This window comes from Tachypleus tridentatus, chromosome 9 (assembly GCF_004210375.1).
Source record: "Tachypleus tridentatus isolate NWPU-2018 chromosome 9, ASM421037v1, whole genome shotgun sequence".
Taxonomy (NCBI): Eukaryota; Metazoa; Arthropoda; class Merostomata; order Xiphosura; family Limulidae; genus Tachypleus; species Tachypleus tridentatus.
Window position 1 is genome coordinate 21,587,994 of NC_134833.1, and position 21,664 is coordinate 21,609,657.

A 21,664-nucleotide genomic window follows, 5' to 3' on the forward strand; every position below is an offset into this window, starting at 1 on the left:
AGCATGCAATATAAGCAAAGAACTTCTGCAAGAGTGACAAAAGTCACGTGTAAATAAGTTGCTTCATTGACATTACCGCTCAACCATTGCATTTTTCAAGCAATTGAAAAAAGAAACGGATATTCATGCTATTCCAAGTGGATTGAGACAGCACGTACAGATATCTGTGAGGTTAGATTATTGAAATTGGCTCTTGGAAACTTGTTACACTTTAGCTGGATTTCGAAACAATTGCAGAAAAATTGGATGCACGATGTGTGTTCCAGCCTAACGATGGAGTCTTTTTCTATGGAACTTACGACGCAGGGGCGAAATTGGCTGCAATAACGTAAAGAGTTCCAAAAACCGTTTCGATGAAACGTAGTCAAACCGCATGTACCTCATGAACTTACTCTTTATGAGAAATGTGTTTCAGTTCCAATGCTGCCTTTATGAAAACTTCCTTCATCATTGATGTATTCAGTGTGATGGCCATGATTACGTTCTGTTTCCTGATATAACATTTTTTTAGTAACAGTTTCTGTGAAAGATGGTAAAGTCAGCCTTATACAATGACGGGAAATCGGCTTTCAGGCTGCAGTCATATAAACAAGAGGCATAAATATCCACTGGGGTAGGATATCAAGGATATAACCAAATGAGATTTCAGTATCTTTGTCCATCTTTGTCACAAAAACATTCGTTGACTTTGATATGTGAGTTAAATTTTATTAACTATTAATTGTTTTTTAGCTGGAAGGTTCACTTTCGTAACCACAAACTTGTCTTTGAAGTTGATGGCATTATGACGGATTGTTCTAAGGTGTGATTTCGAAGCCGTTTACTGTTCCAAACAGTTAGCTGTGAAAGCTTTTCTGTTGTTATGTAGAATACTGAGAGATTCTTTATTTTCAAAATGTTTGGCTCTACATTATTTTAACAATCCCGTTCTACAAATACTCTTCGTTCCGAAAGAATCGCACTTGAGCTTTTAGACTCAAATGGCTGCATTTTATAGTGCACGTGACGCCAAAGCTTACAACAATGATAACTCACCACTGCTTTAGCATATGCATATCTAGTAACAGATTTAAAAGTCTTAGCAATGGTAACTTAAGTACAAATATCTATTTATCTCTCCTGCGATATTTGAAACCTACATATATATTTAAAGATTATATAAAATAATACAGGCGATGTTACAAATTGCTAAAATGTTTTTAACAACATGTGTTTCATCAATAGTGTTTAGCGAGTGGCACTTTATGTAGCCCTAGAGCTTTAGATATGAATTCATTATGAAGCAGTTGAAGGCCCGGCATGGCCAAGCGTGTTAAGGCGTGCGACTCGTAGTCTGAGGGTCGCGGGTTCACATCCCCGTTGCGCCAAACATGCTCGCCCTTTCAGCCGTGGGGGCATTATAATGTGACGGTCAATCCCACTATTCGTTGGTAAAAGAGTAGCCCAAGAGTTGGCGGTGGATGGTGATGACTAGCTGCCTTCCCTCTAGTCTTACGCTACTAAATTAGGGACGGCTAGCACAGATAGCCCTCGAGTAGCTTTGTGCGAAATTCAAAAACAAACAAACAATGAAACATTTGGTTTCGTCTTGCATTTTTACTAATAACATAGGCCTACGTCTTGAAAATTGTGGGTCATGTTCTATGGTAGTTCCTGTACGCTGAATCCGAAACTGATATCCATTTATTTCTATCACGTACAAATTTCTGAGAAAACGTAATGTATGCTTTTACATGAGCAAATATATTTCATTGAAATCGGGCCACATTTTATTATGCTTAAAATACCGACAGCAATTGGCTATAGATTTTTCTAGACCAATCGCGACGTGAGCGTATTATCGATCGTTCTAGAACCCACTAGAAACACACCGCTGACATATAAATGGTTAAGAGGTTTATTAAATTACCTAGGTTAATTATTGAGTTATTTGTTATTTATTATCCGTGCACTCGACTTGCTTTGATCAGATGTTCTTGATAAATACAAAATGTAAACTTTGATCAGATGTTCTTGATAAATACAAAATGTAAAATTATTTATATGATTATTAGTACCCTAGTGTTCTTGATAAATACAAATTGTAAAATTAGTTGAGTTTAGTACCCTAGTGGTAAGGTTGAACACAATATTCTATTGTGTAATTAACAAAAAAAAAAAAAAAGAAGCAACTATGAATGTCAATTTCAAAAATATTTCTTTTTCCGAGTCACTCGGCGACATGTCTGTAGGCTTTTGATGCTAACAAAGTTTTAATATCTGTAGTAGGCACAGCACAGATAGCCCATGTTTTAATACCTGTAGTAGGTACAGCACAGATAGCCCATTGTGGATCTTTGTACTCAAAAACAACCGAATCAGACCAACCAACCATAAAGAGTTTCATTTACTCCAGATTTTAAATGCAAAGACTGGATTATTTATGGAGATAATTTGTTTTATTAATGTTAAATTTCCAAGCTTATAATAGACGAATAAACCTTTTCAAATAACGCTAGATTTAATCCAGTCTAATATTTCAGTGACTCTGGTGTAAACTCCTGGATAACCGGGTTCAGCACACCGAAAACCCCAAGATGCGATTCCAATCACAACCCAGCGGCCATCTGGACCTTCAATCATCAAAGGACTACCAGAATCTCCCTAAGATATAGAAGAAATCCCAAACACATTAATTAGCTTGCTGTAAGTACCAGTTTGTGTATATTACTAGTCGTATAAGGTAAGTTTGTTTTTAATTCATCGATCAATACTATACATAAATGGAATGAACAAAAGTTGCTATACAATTGGTCGTGGCAAATTTACTATGCATTTGGATACGACAAAAATTCTTTCTATATAATATGGTGGGGCATAAATTCCCATAAAATTAAAGTTGGGAGGGCATAGGTTACTTACTATATAGGTATAAGTGATGTATATTACTGTAATCAATACCTGACATGAATCATCCATGCCATCCCTGGTTCCAGCACAGAGGAAGACACGAGTGATGTTCTGGGTGGTGTAGATGTTGTCGCACTCGGTGAGGTTCCAAACAGGAAGAGTAACCTGACGAAGGACGCCAGTTGAGGTCCCCCCTACATACAAACAGATTTATTCTTTTTAAGCACCGTTCTGCATTTATTTCTCAATTGATAACTTACGAAGAACAGACACGGTACGAAAATGTTCAGAGGTTTCATTTACTTGTTATTAGTTTAGAAAGCAAGTGGTAAACCATTAGTAACACACTGTCTAACGTTAAAAATATAAAACTGTTTGTTTAGACTTTGGAAAAATTTTATAAATGGTTAATTTGTCTGATTTTGGGTGAAAACAAAGTTACACAATCAGATATCTTAGCTTCGCCCACCATGAGCATCGAAACCCGGTGTTTAGTACTATAAACCTGCAGTTTCACCGCTAATCCGAATGATGGAACATGATGTACTTCATTGTTTTAACTTTAAGAAACTATTTTCAAACTTCAATAAATTCTGTTAGTGACTGTGCTGTTGTTTTCTGAAATTAAGAGGCTTATTCCTTTCAAATTTCAACTAATATTATGATATAATTAAAACTTTTCTTGGTCTCAGATTACACAAAAACACTTATTGGTGTGGCTTCTTTATTATAATTCGAAAAAGTGTAATTCTTCTCAGAATAATCGTGAAAATAAATTACCTCCAAAGTATAATTTACATCCTTAACTTTTGGCTCCATGTTGGATATATAATCACTCACTTGACTTATCGTCCAACTTATGATCTGATTGAATGTCCTTAAAATCAGATGTGTTTTCTTTAGGACATCTCAATCAGTTTGTGCCACTATAAAAGTAATATAAATTATCAATATTCTTGTCATTAATAAACAAAAGGAAATGTTCTAGTATTCGAGTAACGTTCTCAACAGTATACTTTCTATAAGCTTCGAGTCTTGTTCATAGCTTCATTAAGTCATATAGTTAGATCGTCATCAGAAATACCAACTGTACAACACTGTCTACACCATCAGGTTCTTGTTAGAAATATCAATTGTACAACACTATCTACATCATTAGATCCTTGTTAGAAATACCAACTGTACAACACTGTCTACATCATTAGATCCTTGTTAGAAATACCAACTGTACAACACTGTCTACATCATTAGATCCTTGTTAGAAATACCAACTGTACAACACTGTCTACATCATTAGATCCTTGTTAGAAATACCAACTGTACAACACTGTCTACATCATTAGATCCTTGTTAGAAATACCAACTGTACAACACTGTCTACATCATTAGATCCTTGTTAGAAATACCAACTGTACAACACTGTCTACATCATTAGATCCTTGTTAGAAATACCAACTGTACACTGTCTACATCATTAGATCCTTGTTAGAAATACCAACTGTACAACACTGTCTACATCATTAGATCCTTGTTAGAAATACCAACTGTACAACACTGTCTACATCATTAGATCCTTGTTAGAAATACCAACTGTACAACACTGTCTACATCATTAGATCCTTGTTAGAAATACCAACTGTACACTGTCTACATCATTAGATCCTTGTTAGAAATACCAACTGTACAACACTGTCTACATCATCAGGTTATTGTTAGAAATATCAATTGTACAACACTATCTACATCATTAGATCCTTGTTAGAAATACCAACTGTACAACACTGTCTACATCATTAGATCCTTGTTAGAAATACCAACTGTACAACACTGTCTACATCATTAGATCCTTGTTAGAAATACCAACTGTACAACACTGTCTACATCATTAGATCCTTGTTAGAAATACCAACTGTACACTGTCTACATCATTAGATCCTTGTTAGAAATACCAACTGTACAACACTGTCTACATCATTAGATCCTTGTTAAAAATACCAACTGTACAACACTGTCTACAACACCAGGTTCTTGTTAGAAATATCAACACTCTGTACATCATTAGGTCCTTGGTAGAAATATCAACCGTACAATTGTTTTCGTCAATGAATTTCGACGTTTTTCACTTCACAAACTTTCAAAAATTTAGTAAACACTTACAAGATCTAGCATAACCAGGTGGTTAAGGCACTCGACTCGTAATCTGAGGGGCCCGGGTAACACAAAACATGCTCGCCCTTTCAGCCGTGGGCGCGTTATAAAGTGACAACAATCCCGCTATTCGTTGGTAAAAGAGTAGCTCAAGAGGTGGCAGTGGGTGTTGATGACTAGCTACATTCCTTCTAGTCAATCATTTCAAAATTAATGAAGACTATTCCCAGGGTGTTCGCGTTGTACATGATTATTTCCATCAAGAGGACGTTACAAGATTGCCATGTTCATTAGAGTCCCCATATTATAATCCCATTGAGAACTGTTGGGGAGAATTGAGCCGGAAAATTACTAACCACGACCCCAAACCAACTACTGTAGCTGAGTTGCAGGAACTTTTCATTATAAGTTGAGATGAATTCACGGTGGATTACATCAATAACCTCATTGACAACATGTCATGTCGTTTTGCAGTGGCTATTAGTATGAAGACATCCAACCAAGTACACTATTTATAATACTGTAATGTTATATTTTGTCATTATATAGGTTTTGTCGTAATAGATAGATGAAATGCTGATTTACACGTCTTTCTACAAGGGTGTGATAAAATTGTTTGCTGTTGTTATAAGGCCCGGCATGGCCAGGTGATTAGGGGTCTCAACCCGTAACCTTGGGATCGCGATTTTGAATCCCCATCACACCAGACATGATTGCATTTTCATCCGTGAGGGCATTATAAAGTGACGGTTATTCTCAATATTTGTTGGTAAAAGAGTAGCCCAAGAGTAGACAGTAAATGGTGATAATTAGCTGCCTTCCTTTTAGTCTTACACTGCTAAATTAGGTAAGACTAACGCAAATAACCCTCGTGTAATTTTGCGCGAAATTCAAACCAGAAACTTACGAACTGTTAGGATTATACAGACCTATAGTCTCTTTATTTTTAGTTCAACATATGACCTACAGATACAAGTACAAGTAATATAAATATTTATAAATTGGATTGTATAAAAACAGTTTGAAATTATTTAAAATTGAAATAAGAAAGAATTATCATTTACTGAATATCTCTGCGGTCCAGCTGTTGGGAATAAGTGTTAGAGTACATTTTGAACTACTTATCTGTAATTTGCTGTCGTAACTTAAAAGAACTTAACCCTAATTAAGCATAATAAATTACTATTAGAATTTCTAAAGAGTTGAATGTATCAATGGTTGGAGTATCCGTATTAAGGAGTTAATTTCATTTCAGAAGAAGAGCTGAAATCGACACCACTTGGCCCAGCATGGCTAAGCACGTTAAGGCGTGCGACTCGTAATCTGAGGGTCGCGGGTTCTCATCCCTGTCGCGCCAAACATGCTCGCCCTTTCAGCCGTGAGGGCGTTATAATGTGACGGTCAATTTCACTCTTCGTTGGTAAAAGAGTAGCCCAATAATTGACGGTGGGTGTTGATGACTAGCTGCCTTCCCTCTAGTCTTACACTGCTAAATTAGGGACGGCTAGCGCAGATAGCCCTCGTGTAGCTTTGTGCGAAATTCCAAAAAACAAACAAACAAACATCGACACCACTTAACCAAACCGTGAGTAATAGTAACAACAGTTTCAATGTTCACTGTTATAGTAGCCCGTAAATGTAATGATTTAATTGTTAATTGTCAACTCAACAGAATCTGCAAATTTATTTGAGGTGCTGCGTGTTAACAAACTTCTTGAGTAAACGTATGTTCGTCGTAAGCACGTTACGTATTGTCAAATTAAGGAGCTAACATTTGTGTAACATTAAGCTCAACTTACCGTAAGGGTGCTCCCCTTTAGCATGCGAATGTAATTAACCTACCATGTATAATAATTTCTTGATAAATGCCCTGTATAATCATTACCTAGATCTGAAGTTAACAAAAGAAGTGGTTCCCCAGTCTGTGATGGTAGCCAAGAACCCTGTATAATTATTACCTGGTTTTCTATTTACCGAAAGAAGTGGTACCCTAGCCTTTTATGATGGCCAAGAACTCCGTATAATTATTTACCTGGACATCTACTTACTGAAATAAGTGGTCTCCTAGCCTGTGATGGTAGCCAAAAATCCTGTATAATCATTACCTGGTTCACTAGTTAACGAAAGAAGTGTACCCTAGCCTTTTATGATGGCCAAGAACTCCGTATGATCATTACCTGGACATCTACTTACTGAAATAAGTGGTCTTCTAGCCTGTGATGGTAGCCGAAAATCCTGTATAATCATAACCTGGTTCTCTACTTACCGAAAGAAGTGGTTCCCCAGCCTGTGATGGTAGCCAAGAACCCTGTATAATCATTTCCCGGTTCAGGCAAGCATATTGGGCGAACGAAGGAACTGTACTGCACAAGGCGAACAAGTTTTAACAGACAAGCATCATAATAATGGGTCCTCGGGTTATAATTTGGGTGAAACTTGATTTCCTTCACATCTATATCCTCATGAACTCCGTCGTCCGTCTGATTAAAGTCGTACTCACCAAGTCGTACTTTAATTTCTTTGGACGCCAATCTGAAAATCATGTAGAGTAACATTCATAATCTCAAACACTCAGTGTAGTTCAGTACTGTAATACAATGTTTTTAATGTTAATCCTCACCCAAACTCAACAGTAGTTCAGTACTGTAATACAATGTTTTTAATGTTAATCCTCACCCAAACTCAACAGTAGTTCAGTACTGTAATACAATGTTTTAATGTTAATTTTCACCCAAACTCAACAGTAGTTCAGTACTGTAATACAATGTTTTAATGTTAATCCTCACCCAAGCTCAACAGTAGTTCAGTACTGTAATACAATGTTTTTAATGTTAATCCTCACCCAAACTCAACAGTAGTTCAGTACTGTAATACAATGTTTTTAATGTTAATTTTCACCCAAACTCAACAGTAGTTCAGAACTGTAATACAATGTTTTTAATGTTAATCCTCACCCAAGCTCAACAGTAGTTCAGTACTGTAATACAATGTTTTTAATGTTAATCCTCACCGAAACTCAACAGTAGTTCAGTACTGTAATACAATGTTTTTAATGTTAATCCTCACCGAAACTCAACAGTAGTTCAGTACTGTAATACAATGTTTTCAAAGTTAATCCTTACCAAACTCATGTTTATCTCCTTAACTTAACCTGCAGTAAATAAATCATGTGCAATATGTCTTTTTACAATTTATCTCACTGAAACTACTCACTCAAAAAATGTGTGGCATGATATTCTGGTGTTTATTTCTTTAAATATGTCTAGAGTAACTAAAACATGTGTGATGTGTCATTAAGATGTTTATGTCATAAATTATACCTACAGTAGTTTAACATGTGTGGTATATTAAGGTGTTTATCTTATTAATTATAGTTACAGTAACTAAAATATATGTGGTATGTTATTAAGGTGTTTATCTCATTAAATACTCCATGTAACAAAATTTTTACTTTTTCTTGTTCCTGGACAGAAAGTGTTATTTCCCATTTGCTCATGCCTAAAGTAAATGAAAAAGACCTATTTCTCTCTTCAAACTTTGCTTTTTTGACGTGGGAGCTTATAACGAAAACATGATGGAAGACAATATTTGGAGGCTGATACGTGAAAGTGATTTACATTATAGTCGCAAATCTCGAAAAACAACTCACTTCTAAATATTTTTGTTCAATTTTGTATAACTTCAGTATAAATTCATGTAAATTTTGACTCATATTAAGAAATAACACATACTATCCAGGAACAAAATTTGTGTTACATAGTGTTATACTTATAGTACCTAAAACATGTGGGGTATGTTATTAAGGTGTTTATCTCATTAATTATACCTACAGTAACTAAACCGCTTGTGGTATGTTATCAAAATGTTTATCTTATTAATTATCCTTACAGTAATTTAACATATGTGGTACGTTATTAAGGTGTTTTATCATTAATTGTACTTACAGTAACTAAAAAATGTGTGAAATGTTATTAATGTGTTTATCTCATTTCGTATACTTACAGTAATTAAACATATGTGGTATGTTAATAAAGTGTTATTTCATTAATTGTATTTACAGTGACTAAAACATATCTCACATATTACCAAGTTGTATATCTCATTAATTATACTTACAGGAATTTAACATGTGTGGTATGTTATTAAAGGTGAATTTTACACGAAAAAAGAAAACTTTGCAGTCAAAAGAACTACTTATACTGATTAATTTTGCAGGTTTACATTTTTTATAAAAATATGTGCTAATAAATAAAACATAGAACTTGGAGCAGAAAGAGCCCTTTTCGAGCGGCAATCCGAACGTTTAAGTTTTACGTTTGCCGCTAGGAAAAGTACTGTGACGTAATAGTTGCCAAACAAACCGCCAACGCCAGCGCGTTGAATGTAAATAAACATGGCCAGTGCACACGGAGAAACAGAGGCGGAGTCTGTTTTGACTTTGTGTTCTGAACAGTGTCAAGTAGCGCCATATCAATTCGAACCTACTTTGAACGAACCTAGAACAGTTACTTTTGATACAGATCTGACAAGTTCTAGTGATGAGGACAGTTCCACGAGCGAGAGTAGCGGAACTGTGAGTGATACTGATAGCGCCCAGGCCGGTTACGAGTCGGTCATACTTTCAGTGGAAGAATGGTAAGCCTAAGTCATGACAACAAATATGGTCTGTATTATTTCACGTGCAATTTTAAGCATCTAGAAACCTGTCTGGTGTTTATAAGTTATTAGTATCACAGACTGGGTTTTATTTGTTTATACTTTGCCGACTATGGTAACTAATACTCGGCCCTTCCACAATCATTGTACAGGGTATTTACGACTCGTAACAAAATTAATATCAATTATACGTCATAATTCTGTCTATAAAATCAAACCAGACGTAGCAGTCTGAATATTTAATTTAATATTTACCATAAATCTATAATTTATATGGCATATTCCGTATGTTTGTGCGAGGTGTACGATCCTGTCCACTGCCGATGGTTGTTTCAGTCTCAAACTGTCTGGCTTGAAACCCACGGAATCCAAAACAGTGGGGTCCAACACAAAACATGAGCGTTGAAAGTGATCTTGACAAATCTATGCATGGTGTGAAGGAGTCCAGTTCTTCATATTGACCATCCGCACCCACAGTCGCCACCTTGCCGGTTCCTTCTCCTTGCACGGAAACGAAAAGAAGCTTTTGCCCGATGCCGAAACGTTTTTACAACCACAAGCAACGCAGTAAATCATGTTATCATAAAACAAACATAAAGTAGCAATATCAAGACAAAAATAGTCTCACAAAGTATGTAATCCGAAAAAAACACCGATAGATTTGCATAAAACACCAGCACTAAAAGGAGCAAAATGGTCGGCGCTCAACGAAGCGTGTTTGGCAACTATTACGTCATAGATGTAAAACGTCACGTAAAACAGCCGAACGACCGAGAAGAACTTGAGTTCGAAGACCTGCATATTTTGTTTTATTTTTTACTCAAAAACTAAAGTGTTTAAAAATATAGCAACCACACAAAAATTATACCTAACCAAAGTACAGTTTCTGAGGCAGTTATTAACTTTGTTGAAAATTCACCTTTAAGTAGTTTATCTCATTAATTATACTTATAGTAATTTACCATGTATGGTATGTTATTCAGGGGTTTAACTCATTAATTGTGCTTACAGTAACTAAAATATGTGTGTTAGTTATTAATGTGTTTATCTCATTAAATATACTTACGGTAATTTAACATGTGTGGTATTCTACCAAGGTGTTTGTCTTATTAATTATACTTACGGTAATTTAACATGTGTGGTATATTATTAATGTGTATCTCATTAAGTATACTTACAGTAGTTTAACATGTGTGGTATATTACCAAGGTGTTTGTCTCATTAATTATACTTACACATAACTAAAACATGTGTGGTATGTTATTAATGTGTATCTCATTAAGTATACTTACAGTAGTTTAACATGTGTGGTATATTACCAAGGTGTTTGTCTTATTAATTATACTTACACATAACTAAAACATGTGTGGTATGTTATTAATGTGTATCTCATTAAGAAAACTTACAGTAGTTTAACATGTGTGGTATATTACCAAGGTGTTTGTCTTATTAATTATACTTACACATAACTAAAACATGTGTGGTATGTTATTAATGTGTATCTCATTAAGTATACTTACAGTAGTTTAACATGTGTGGTATATTACCAAGGTGTTTGTCTTATTAATTATACTTACACATAACTAAAACATGTGTGGTATGTTATTAATGTGTATCTCATTAAGTATACTTACAGTAGTTTAACATGTGTGGTATATTACCAAGGTGTTTGTCTTATTAATTATACTTACACATAACTAAAACATGTGTGGTATGTTATTAATGTGTATCTCATTAAGTATACTTACAGTAGTTTAACATGTGTGGTATATTACCAAGGTGTTTGTCTTATTAATTATACTTACACATAACTAAAACATGTGTGGTATGTTATTAATGTGTATCTCATTAAGTATACTTACAGTAGTTTAACATGTGTGGTATATTACCAAGGTGTTTGTCTTATTAATTATACTTACACATAACTAAAACATGTGTGGTATGTTATTAATGTGTATCTCATTAAGTATACTTACAGTAGTTTAACATGTGTGGTATATTACCAAGGTGTTTGTCTTATTAATTATACTTACACATAACTAAAACATGTGTGGTATGTTATTAATGTGTATCTCATTAAGTATACTTACAGTAGTTTAACATGTGTGGTATATTACCAAGGTGTTTGTCTTATTAATTATACTTACACATAACTAAAACATGTGTGGTATGTTATTAATGTGTATCTCATTAAGTATACTTACAGTAGTTTAACATGTGTGGTATATTACCAAGGTGTTTGTCTTATTAATTATACTTACACATAACTAAAACATGTGTGGTATGTTATTAATGTGTATCTCATTAAGTATACTTACAGTAGTTTAACATGTGTGGTATATTACCAAGGTGTTTGTCTTATTAATTATACTTACACATAACTAAAACATGTGTGGTATGTTATTAATGTGTATCTCATTAAGTATACTTACAGTAGTTTAACATGTGTGGTATATTACCAAGGTGTTTGTCTTATTAATTATACTTACACATAACTAAAACATGTGTGGTATGTTATTAATGTGTATCTCATTAAGTATACTTACAGTAGTTTAACATGTGTGGTATATTACCAAGGTGTTTGTCTCATTAAGTATACTTACAGTAGTTTAACATGTGTGGTATATTATCAAGGTGTTTATCTCATTAAGTATACTTACAGTAGTTTAACTTCTGTGGTATGTCATCAAGGTGTTTATCTCATTAAGTACACTTACAGTAGTTTAACATGTGTGGTATATTACCAAGGTGTTTGTCTTATTAATTATACTTACACATAACTAAAACATGTGTGGTATGTTATTAATGTGTATCTCATTAAGTATACTTACAGTAGTTTAACATGTATGGTATATTACCAAGGTGTTTGTGTTATTAATTATACTTACACATAACTAAAACATGTGTGGTATGTTATTAATGTGTATCTCATTAAGTATACTTACAGTAGTTTAACATGTGTGGTATATTACCAAGGTGTTTGTCTTATTAATTATACTTACACATAACTAAAACATGTGTGGTATGTTATTAATGTGTATCTCATTAAGTATACTTACAGTAGTTTAACATGTGTGGTATATTACCAAGGTGTTTGTCTTATTAATTATACTTACACATAACTAAAACATGTGTGGTATGTTATTAATGTGTATCTCATTAAGTATACTTACAGTAGTTTAACATGTGTGGTATATTACCAAGGTGTTTGTCTTATTAATTATACTTACACATAACTAAAACATGTGTGGTATGTTATTAATGTGTATCTCATTAAGTATACTTACAGTAGTTTAACATGTGTGGTATATTACCAAAGTGTTTGTCATATTAATTATACTTACACATAACTAAAACATGTGTGGTATGTTATTAATGTGTATCTCATTAAGTATACTTACAGTAGTTTAACATGTGTGGTATATTACCAAGGTGTTTGTCTTATTAATTATACTTACACATAACTAAAACATGTGTGGTATGTTATTAATGTGTATCTCATTAAGTATACTTACAGTAGTTTAACATGTGTGGTATATTACCAAGGTGTTTGTCTTATTAATTATACTTACACATAACTAAAACATGTGTGGTATGTTATTAATGTGTATCTCATTAAGTATACTTACAGTAGTTTAACATGTGTGGTATATTACCAAGGTGTTTGTCTCATTAAGTATACTTACAGTAGTTTAACATGTGTGGTATATTATCAAGGTGTTTATCTCATTAAGTATACTTACAGTAGTTTAACTTCTGTGGTATGTCATCAAGGTGTTTATCTCATTAAGTACATTTACAGTAGTTTAACATGTGTGGTATATTACCAAGGTGTTTGTCTTATTAATTATACTTACACATAACTAAAACATGTGTGGTATGTTATTAATGTGTATCTCATTAAGTATACTTACAGTAGTTTAACATGTATGGTATATTACCAAGGTGTTTGTCTTATTAATTATACTTACACATAACTAAAACATGTGTGGTATGTTATTAATGTGTATCTCATTAAGTATACTTACAGTAGTTTAACATGTGTGGTATATTACCAAGGTGTTTGTCTTATTAATTATACTTACACATAACTAAAACATGTGTGGTATGTTATTATTTTGTGTATCTCATTAAGTATACTTACAGTAGTTTAACATGTGTGGTATATTACCAAAATGTTTGTCTTATTAATTATACTTACACATAACTAAAACATGTGTGGTATGTTATTAATGTGTATCTCATTAAGTATACTTACAGTAGTTTAACATGTGTGGTATATTACCAAGGTGTTTGTCTTATTAATTATACTTACACATAACTAAAACATGTGTGGTATGTTATTAATGTGTATCTCATTAAGTATACTTACAGTAGTTTAACATGTGTGGTATATTACCAAGGTGTTTGTCTTATTAATTATACTTACACATAACTAAAACATGTGTGGTATGTTATTAATGTGTATCTCATTAAGTATACTTACAGTAGTTTAACATGTGTGGTATATTACCAAGGTGTTTGTCTTATTAATTATACTTACACATAACTAAAACATGTGTGGTATGTTATTAATGTGTATCTCATTAAGTATACTTACAGTAGTTTAACATGTGTGGTATATTACCAAGGTGTTTGTCTTATTAATTATACTTACACATAACTAAAACATGTGTGGTATGTTATTAATGTGTATCTCATTAAGTATACTTACAGTAGTTTAACATGTGTGGTATATTACCAAGGTGTTTGTCTTATTAATTATACTTACAGTATAACTAAAACATGTGTGGTATGTTATTAATGTGTATCTCATTAAGTATACTTACAGTAGTTTAACATGTGTGGTATATTACCAAGGTGTTTGTCTTATTAATTATACTTACACATAACTAAAACATGTGTGGTATGTTATTAATGTGTATCTCATTAAGTATACTTACAGTAGTTTAACATGTGTGGTATATTACCAAGGTGTTTGTCTTATTAATTATACTTACACATAACTAAAACATGTGTGGTATGTTATTAATGTGTATCTCATTAAGTATACTTACAGTAGTTTAACATGTGTGGTATATTACCAAGGTGTTTGTCTTATTAATTATACTTACACATAACTAAAACATGTGTGGTATGTTATTAATGTGTATCTCATTAAGTATACTTACAGTAGTTTAACATGTGTGGTATATTACCAAGGTGTTTGTCTTATTAATTATACTTACACATAACTAAAACATGTGTGGTATGTTATTAATGTGTATCTCATTAAGTATACTTACAGTAGTTTAACATGTGTGGTATATTACCAAGGTGTTTGTCTTATTAATTATACTTACACATAACTAAAACATGTGTGGTATGTTATTAATGTGTATCTCATTAAGTATACTTACAGTAGTTTAACATGTGTGGTATATTACCAAGGTGTTTGTCTTATTAATTATACTTACACATAACTAAAACATGTGTGGTATGTTATTAATGTGTATCTCATTAAGTATACTTACAGTAGTTTAACATGTGTGGTATATTACCAAGGTGTTTGTCTTATTAATTATACTTACACATAACTAAAACATGTGTGGTATGTTATTAATGTGTATCTCATTAAGTATACTTACAGTAGTTTAACATGTGTGGTATATTACCAAGGTGTTTGTCTTATTAATTATACTTACACATAACTAAAACATGTGTGGTATGTTATTAATGTGTATCTCATTAAGTATACTTACAGTAGTTTAACATGTGTGGTATATTACCAAGGTGTTTGTCTTATTAATTATACTTACACATAACTAAAACATGTGTGGTATGTTATTAATGTGTATCTCATTAAGTATACTTACAGTAGTTTAACATGTGTGGTATATTACCAAGGTGTTTGTCTTATTAATTATACTTACACATAACTAAAACATGTGTGGTATGTTATTAATGTGTATCTCATTAAGTATACTTACAGTAGTTTAACATGTGTGGTATATTACCAAGGTGTTTGTCTTATTAATTATACTTACACATAACTAAAACATGTGTGGTATGTTATTAATGTGTATCTCATTAAGTATACTTACAGTAGTTTAACATGTGTGGTATATTACCAAGGTGTTTGTCTTATTAATTATACTTACACATAACTAAAACATGTGTGGTATGTTATTAATGTGTATCTCATTAAGTATACTTACAGTAGTTTAACATGTGTGGTATATTACCAAGGTGTTTGTCTTATTAATTATACTTACACATAACTAAAACATGTGTGGTATGTTATTAATGTGTATCTCATTAAGTATACTTACAGTAGTTTAACATGTGTGGTATATTACCAAGGTGTTTGTCTTATTAATTATACTTACACATAACTAAAACATGTGTGGTATGTTATTAATGTGTATCTCATTAAGTATACTTACAGTAGTTTAACATGTGTGGTATATTACCAAGGTGTTTGTCTTATTAATTATACTTACACATAACTAAAACATGTGTGGTATGTTATTAATGTGTATCTCATTAAGTTTGTCTCATACTTACAGTAGTTTAACATGTGTGGTATATTACCAAGGTGTTTGTCTTATTAATTATACTTACACATAACTAAAACATGTGTGGTATGTTATTAATGTGTATCTCATTAAGTATACTTACAGTAGTTTAACATGTGTGGTATATTACCAAGGTGTTTGTCTTATTAATTATACTTACACATAACTAAAACATGTGTGGTATGTTATTAATGTGTATCTCATTAAGTATACTTACAGTAGTTTAACATGTGTGGTATATTACCAAGGTGTTTGTCTTATTAATTATACTTACACATAACTAAAACATGTGTGGTATGTTATTAATGTGTATCTCATTAAGTATACTTACAGTAGTTTAACATGTGTGGTATATTACCAAGGTGTTTGTCTTATTAATTATACTTACACATAACTAAAACATGTGTGGTATGTTATTAATGTGTATCTCATTAAGTATACTTACAGTAGTTTAACATGTGTGGTATATTACCAAGGTGTTTGTCTTATTAATTATACTTACACATAACTAAAACATGTGTGGTATGTTATTAATGTGTATCTCATTAAGTATACTTACAGTAGTTTAACATGTGTGGTATATTACCAAGGTGTTTGTCTTATTAATTATACTTACACATAACTAAAACATGTGTGGTATGTTATTAATGTGTATCTCATTAAGTATACTTACAGTAGTTTAACATGTGTGGTATATTACCAAGGTGTTTGTCTTATTAATTATACTTACACATAACTAAAACATGTGTGGTATGTTATTAATGTGTATCTCATTAAGTATACTTACAGTAGTTTAACATGTGTGGTATATTACCAAGGTGTTTGTCTTATTAATTATACTTACACATAACTAAAACATGTGTGGTATGTTATTAATGTGTATCTCATTAAGTATACTTACAGTAGTTTAACATGTGTGGTATATTACCAAGGTGTTTGTCTTATTAATTATACTTACACATAACTAAAACATGTGTGGTATGTTATTAATGTGTATCTCATTAAGTATACTTACAGTAGTTTAACATGTGTGGTATATTACCAAGGTGTTTGTCTTATTAATTATACTTACACATAACTAAAACATGTGTGGTATGTTATTAATGTGTATCTCATTAAGTATACTTACAGTAGTTTAACATGTGTGGTATATTACCAAGGTGTTTGTCTTATTAATTATACTTACACATAACTAAAACATGTGTGGTATGTTATTAATGTGTATCTCATTAAGTATACTTACAGTAGTTTAACATGTGTGGTATATTACCAAGGTGTTTGTCTTATTAATTATACTTACACATAACTAAAACATGTGTGGTATGTTATTAATGTGTATCTCATTAAGTATACTTACAGTAGTTTAACATGTGTGGTATATTACCAAGGTGTTTGTCTTATTAATTATACTTACACATAACTAAAACATGTGTGGTATGTTATTAATGTGTATCTCATTAAGTATACTTACAGTAGTTTAACATGTGTGGTATATTACCAAGGTGTTTGTCTTATTAATTATACTTACACATAACTAAAACATGTGTGGTATGTTATTAATGTGTATCTCATTAAGTATACTTACAGTAGTTTAACATGTGTGGTATATTACCAAGGTGTTTGTCTTATTAATTATACTTACACATAACTAAAACATGTGTGGTATGTTATTAATGTGTATCTCATTAAGTATACTTACAGTAGTTTAACATGTGTGGTATATTACCAAGGTGTTTGTCTTATTAATTATACTTACACATAACTAAAACATGTGTGGTATGTTATTAATGTGTATCTCATTAAGTATACTTACAGTAGTTTAACATGTGTGGTATATTACCAAGGTGTTTGTCTTATTAATTATACTTACACATAACTAAAACATGTGTGGTATGTTATTAATGTGTATCTCATTAAGTATACTTACAGTAGTTTAACATGTGTGGTATATTACCAAGGTGTTTGTCTTATTAATTATACTTACACATAACTAAAACATGTGTGGTATGTTATTAATGTGTATCTCATTAAGTATACTTACAGTAGTTTAACATGTGTGGTATATTACCAAGGTGTTTGTCTTATTAATTATACTTACACATAACTAAAACATGTGTGGTATGTTATTAATGTGTATCTCATTAAGTATACTTACAGTAGTTTAACATGTGTGGTATATTACCAAGGTGTTTGTCTTATTAATTATACTTACACATAACTAAAACATGTGTGGTATGTTATTAATGTGTATCTCATTAAGTATACTTACAGTAGTTTAACATGTGTGGTATATTACCAAGGTGTTTGTCTTATTAATTATACTTACACATAACTAAAACATGTGTGGTATGTTATTAATGTGTATCTCATTAAGTATACTTACAGTAGTTTAACATGTGTGGTATATTACCAAGGTGTTTGTCTTATTAATTATACTTACACATAACTAAAACATGTGTGGTATGTTATTAATGTGTATCTCATTAAGTATACTTACAGTAGTTTAACATGTGTGGTATATTACCAAGGTGTTTGTCTTATTAATTATACTTACACATAACTAAAACATGTGTGGTATGTTATTAATGTGTATCTCATTAAGTATACTTACAGTAGTTTAACATGTGTGGTATATTACCAAGGTGTTTGTCTTATTAATTATACTTACACATAAGTTAAAACATGTGTGGTATGTTATTAAGGTGTGTATCTCATTAAGTATACTTACAGTAGTTTAACATGTGTGGTATATTACCAAGGTGTTTGTCTTATTAATTATACTTACACATAACTAAAACATGTGTGGTATGTTATTAATGTGTATCTCATTAAGTATACTTACAGTAGTTTAACATGTGTGGTATATTACCAAGGTGTTTGTCTTATTAATTATACTTACACATAACTAAAACATGTGTGGTATGTTATTAATGTGTATCTCATTAAGTATACTTACAGTAGTTTAACATGTGTGGTATATTACCAAGGTGTTTGGTATCTTATTAATTATACTTACACAGTAGTTTAACATGTGTGGTATGTTATTAATGTGTATCTCATTAAGTATACTTACAGTAGTTTAACATGTGTGGTATATTACCAAGGTGTTTGTCTCATTAATTATACTTACAGTAGTTTAACATGTGTGGTATGTTACCAAGGTGTTTATCTCATTAAGTATACTTACAGTAGTTTAACATGTGTGGTATATTACCAAGGTGTTTGTCTTATTAATTATACTTACACATAAGTAAAACATGTGTGGTATGTTATTAAGGTGTTTATCTCATTAAGTATACTTACAGTAGTTTAACATGTGTGGTATATTACCAAGGTGTTTGTCTTATTAATTATACTTACACATAACTAAAACATGTGTGGTATGTTATTAATGTGTATCTCATTAAGTATACTTACAGTAGTTTAACATGTGTGGTATATTACCAAGGTGTTTGTCTTATTAATTATACTTACACATAACTAAAACATGTGTGGTATGTTATTAATGTGTATCTCATTAAGTATACTTACAGTAGTTTAACATGTGTGGTATATTACCAAGGTGTTTGTCTTATTAATTATACTTACACATAACTAAAACATGTGTGGTATGTTATTAATGTGTATCTCATTAAGTATACTTACAGTAGTTTAACATGTGTGGTATATTACCAAGGTGTTTGTCTTATTAATTATACTTACACATAACTAAAACATGTGTGGTATGTTATTAATGTGTATCTCATTAAGTATACTTACAGTAGTTTAACATGTGTGGTATATTACCAAGGTGTTTGTCTTATTAATTATACTTACACATAACTAAAACATGTGTGGTATGTTATTAATGTGTATCTCATTAAGTATACTTACAGTAGTTTAACATGTGTGGTATATTACCAAGGTGTTTGTCTTATTAATTATACTTACACATAACTAAAACATGTGTGGTATGTTATTAATGTGTATCTCATTAAGTATACTTACAGTAGTTTAACATGTGTGGTATATTACCAAGGTGTTTGTCTTATTAATTATACTTACACATAACTAAAACATGTGTGGTATGTTATTAATGTGTATCTCATTAAGTATACTTACAGTAGTTTAACATGTGTGGTATATTACCAAGGTGTTTGTCTTATTAATTATACTTACACATAACTAAAACATGTGTGGTATGTTATTAATGTATCTCATTAAGTATACTTACAGTAGTTTAACATGTGTGGTATATTACCAAGGTGTTTGTCTTATTAATTATACTTACACATAACTAAAACATGTGTGGTATGTTATTAATGTGTATCTCATTAAGTATACTTACAGTAGTTTAACATGTGTGGTATATTACCAAGGTGTTTGTCTTATTAATTATACTTACACATAACTAAAACATGTGTGGTATGTTATTAATGTGTATCTCATTAAGTATACTTACAGTAGTTTAACATGTGTGGTATATTACCAAGGTGTTTGTCTTATTAATTATACTTACACATAACTAAAACATGTGTGGTATGTTATTAATGTGTATCTCATTAAGTATACTTACAGTAGTTTAACATGTGTGGTATATTACCAAGGTGTTTGTCTTATTAATTATACTTACACATAACTAAAACATGTGTGGTATGTTATTAATGTGTATCTCATTAAGTATACTTACAGTAGTTTAACATGTGTGGTATATTACCAAGGTGTTTGTCTTATTAATTATACTTACACATAACTAAAACATGTGTGGTATGTTATTAATGTGTATCTCATTAAGTATACTTACAGTAGTTTAACATGTGTGGTATATTACCAAGGTGTTTGTCTTATTAATTATACTTACACATAACTAAAACATGTGTGGTATGTTATTAATGTGTATCTCATTAAGTATACTTACAGTAGTTTAACATGTGTGGTATATTACCAAGGTGTTTGTCTTATTAATTATACTTACACATAACTAAAACATGTGTGGTATGTTATTAATGTGTATCTCATTAAGTATACTTACAGTAGTTTAACATGTGTGGTATATTACCAAGGTGTTTGTCTTATTAATTATACTTACACATAACTAAAACATGTGTGGTATGTTATTAATGTGTATCTCATTAAGTATACTTACAGTAGTTTAACATGTGTGGTATATTACCAAGGTGTTTGTCTTATTAATTATACTTACACATAACTAAAACATGTGTGGTATGTTATTAATGTGTATCTCATTAAGTATACTTACAGTAGTTTAACATGTGTGGTATATTACCAAGGTGTTTGTCTTATTAATTATACTTACACATAACTAAAACATGTGTGGTATGTTATTAATGTGTATCTCATTAAGTATACTTACAGTAGTTTAACATGTGTGGTATATTACCAAGGTGTTTGTCTTATTAATTATACTTACACAT

At 31.4% G+C, this 21,664-nt stretch overlaps 1 protein-coding gene across 1 annotated transcript in view; it reads right to left on the reverse strand.

Moving 5' to 3' along the window:
• Nucleotides 1-21,664, reverse strand: part of LOC143227304 (ovochymase-1-like) — a 65,859-nt gene that overhangs the window by 30,046 nt on the left and 14,149 nt on the right. Inside the window, exons 4-6 of the mRNA XM_076458760.1 lie at nt 7,304-7,569; nt 2,941-3,083; nt 2,487-2,643 (exon numbers count right to left, since the gene is read on the reverse strand). Coding sequence (XP_076314875.1) covers nt 2,487-2,643; nt 2,941-3,083; nt 7,304-7,569 — 566 coding nt within the window. The remainder of the gene's footprint in view (nt 1-2,486; nt 2,644-2,940; nt 3,084-7,303; nt 7,570-21,664) is intronic.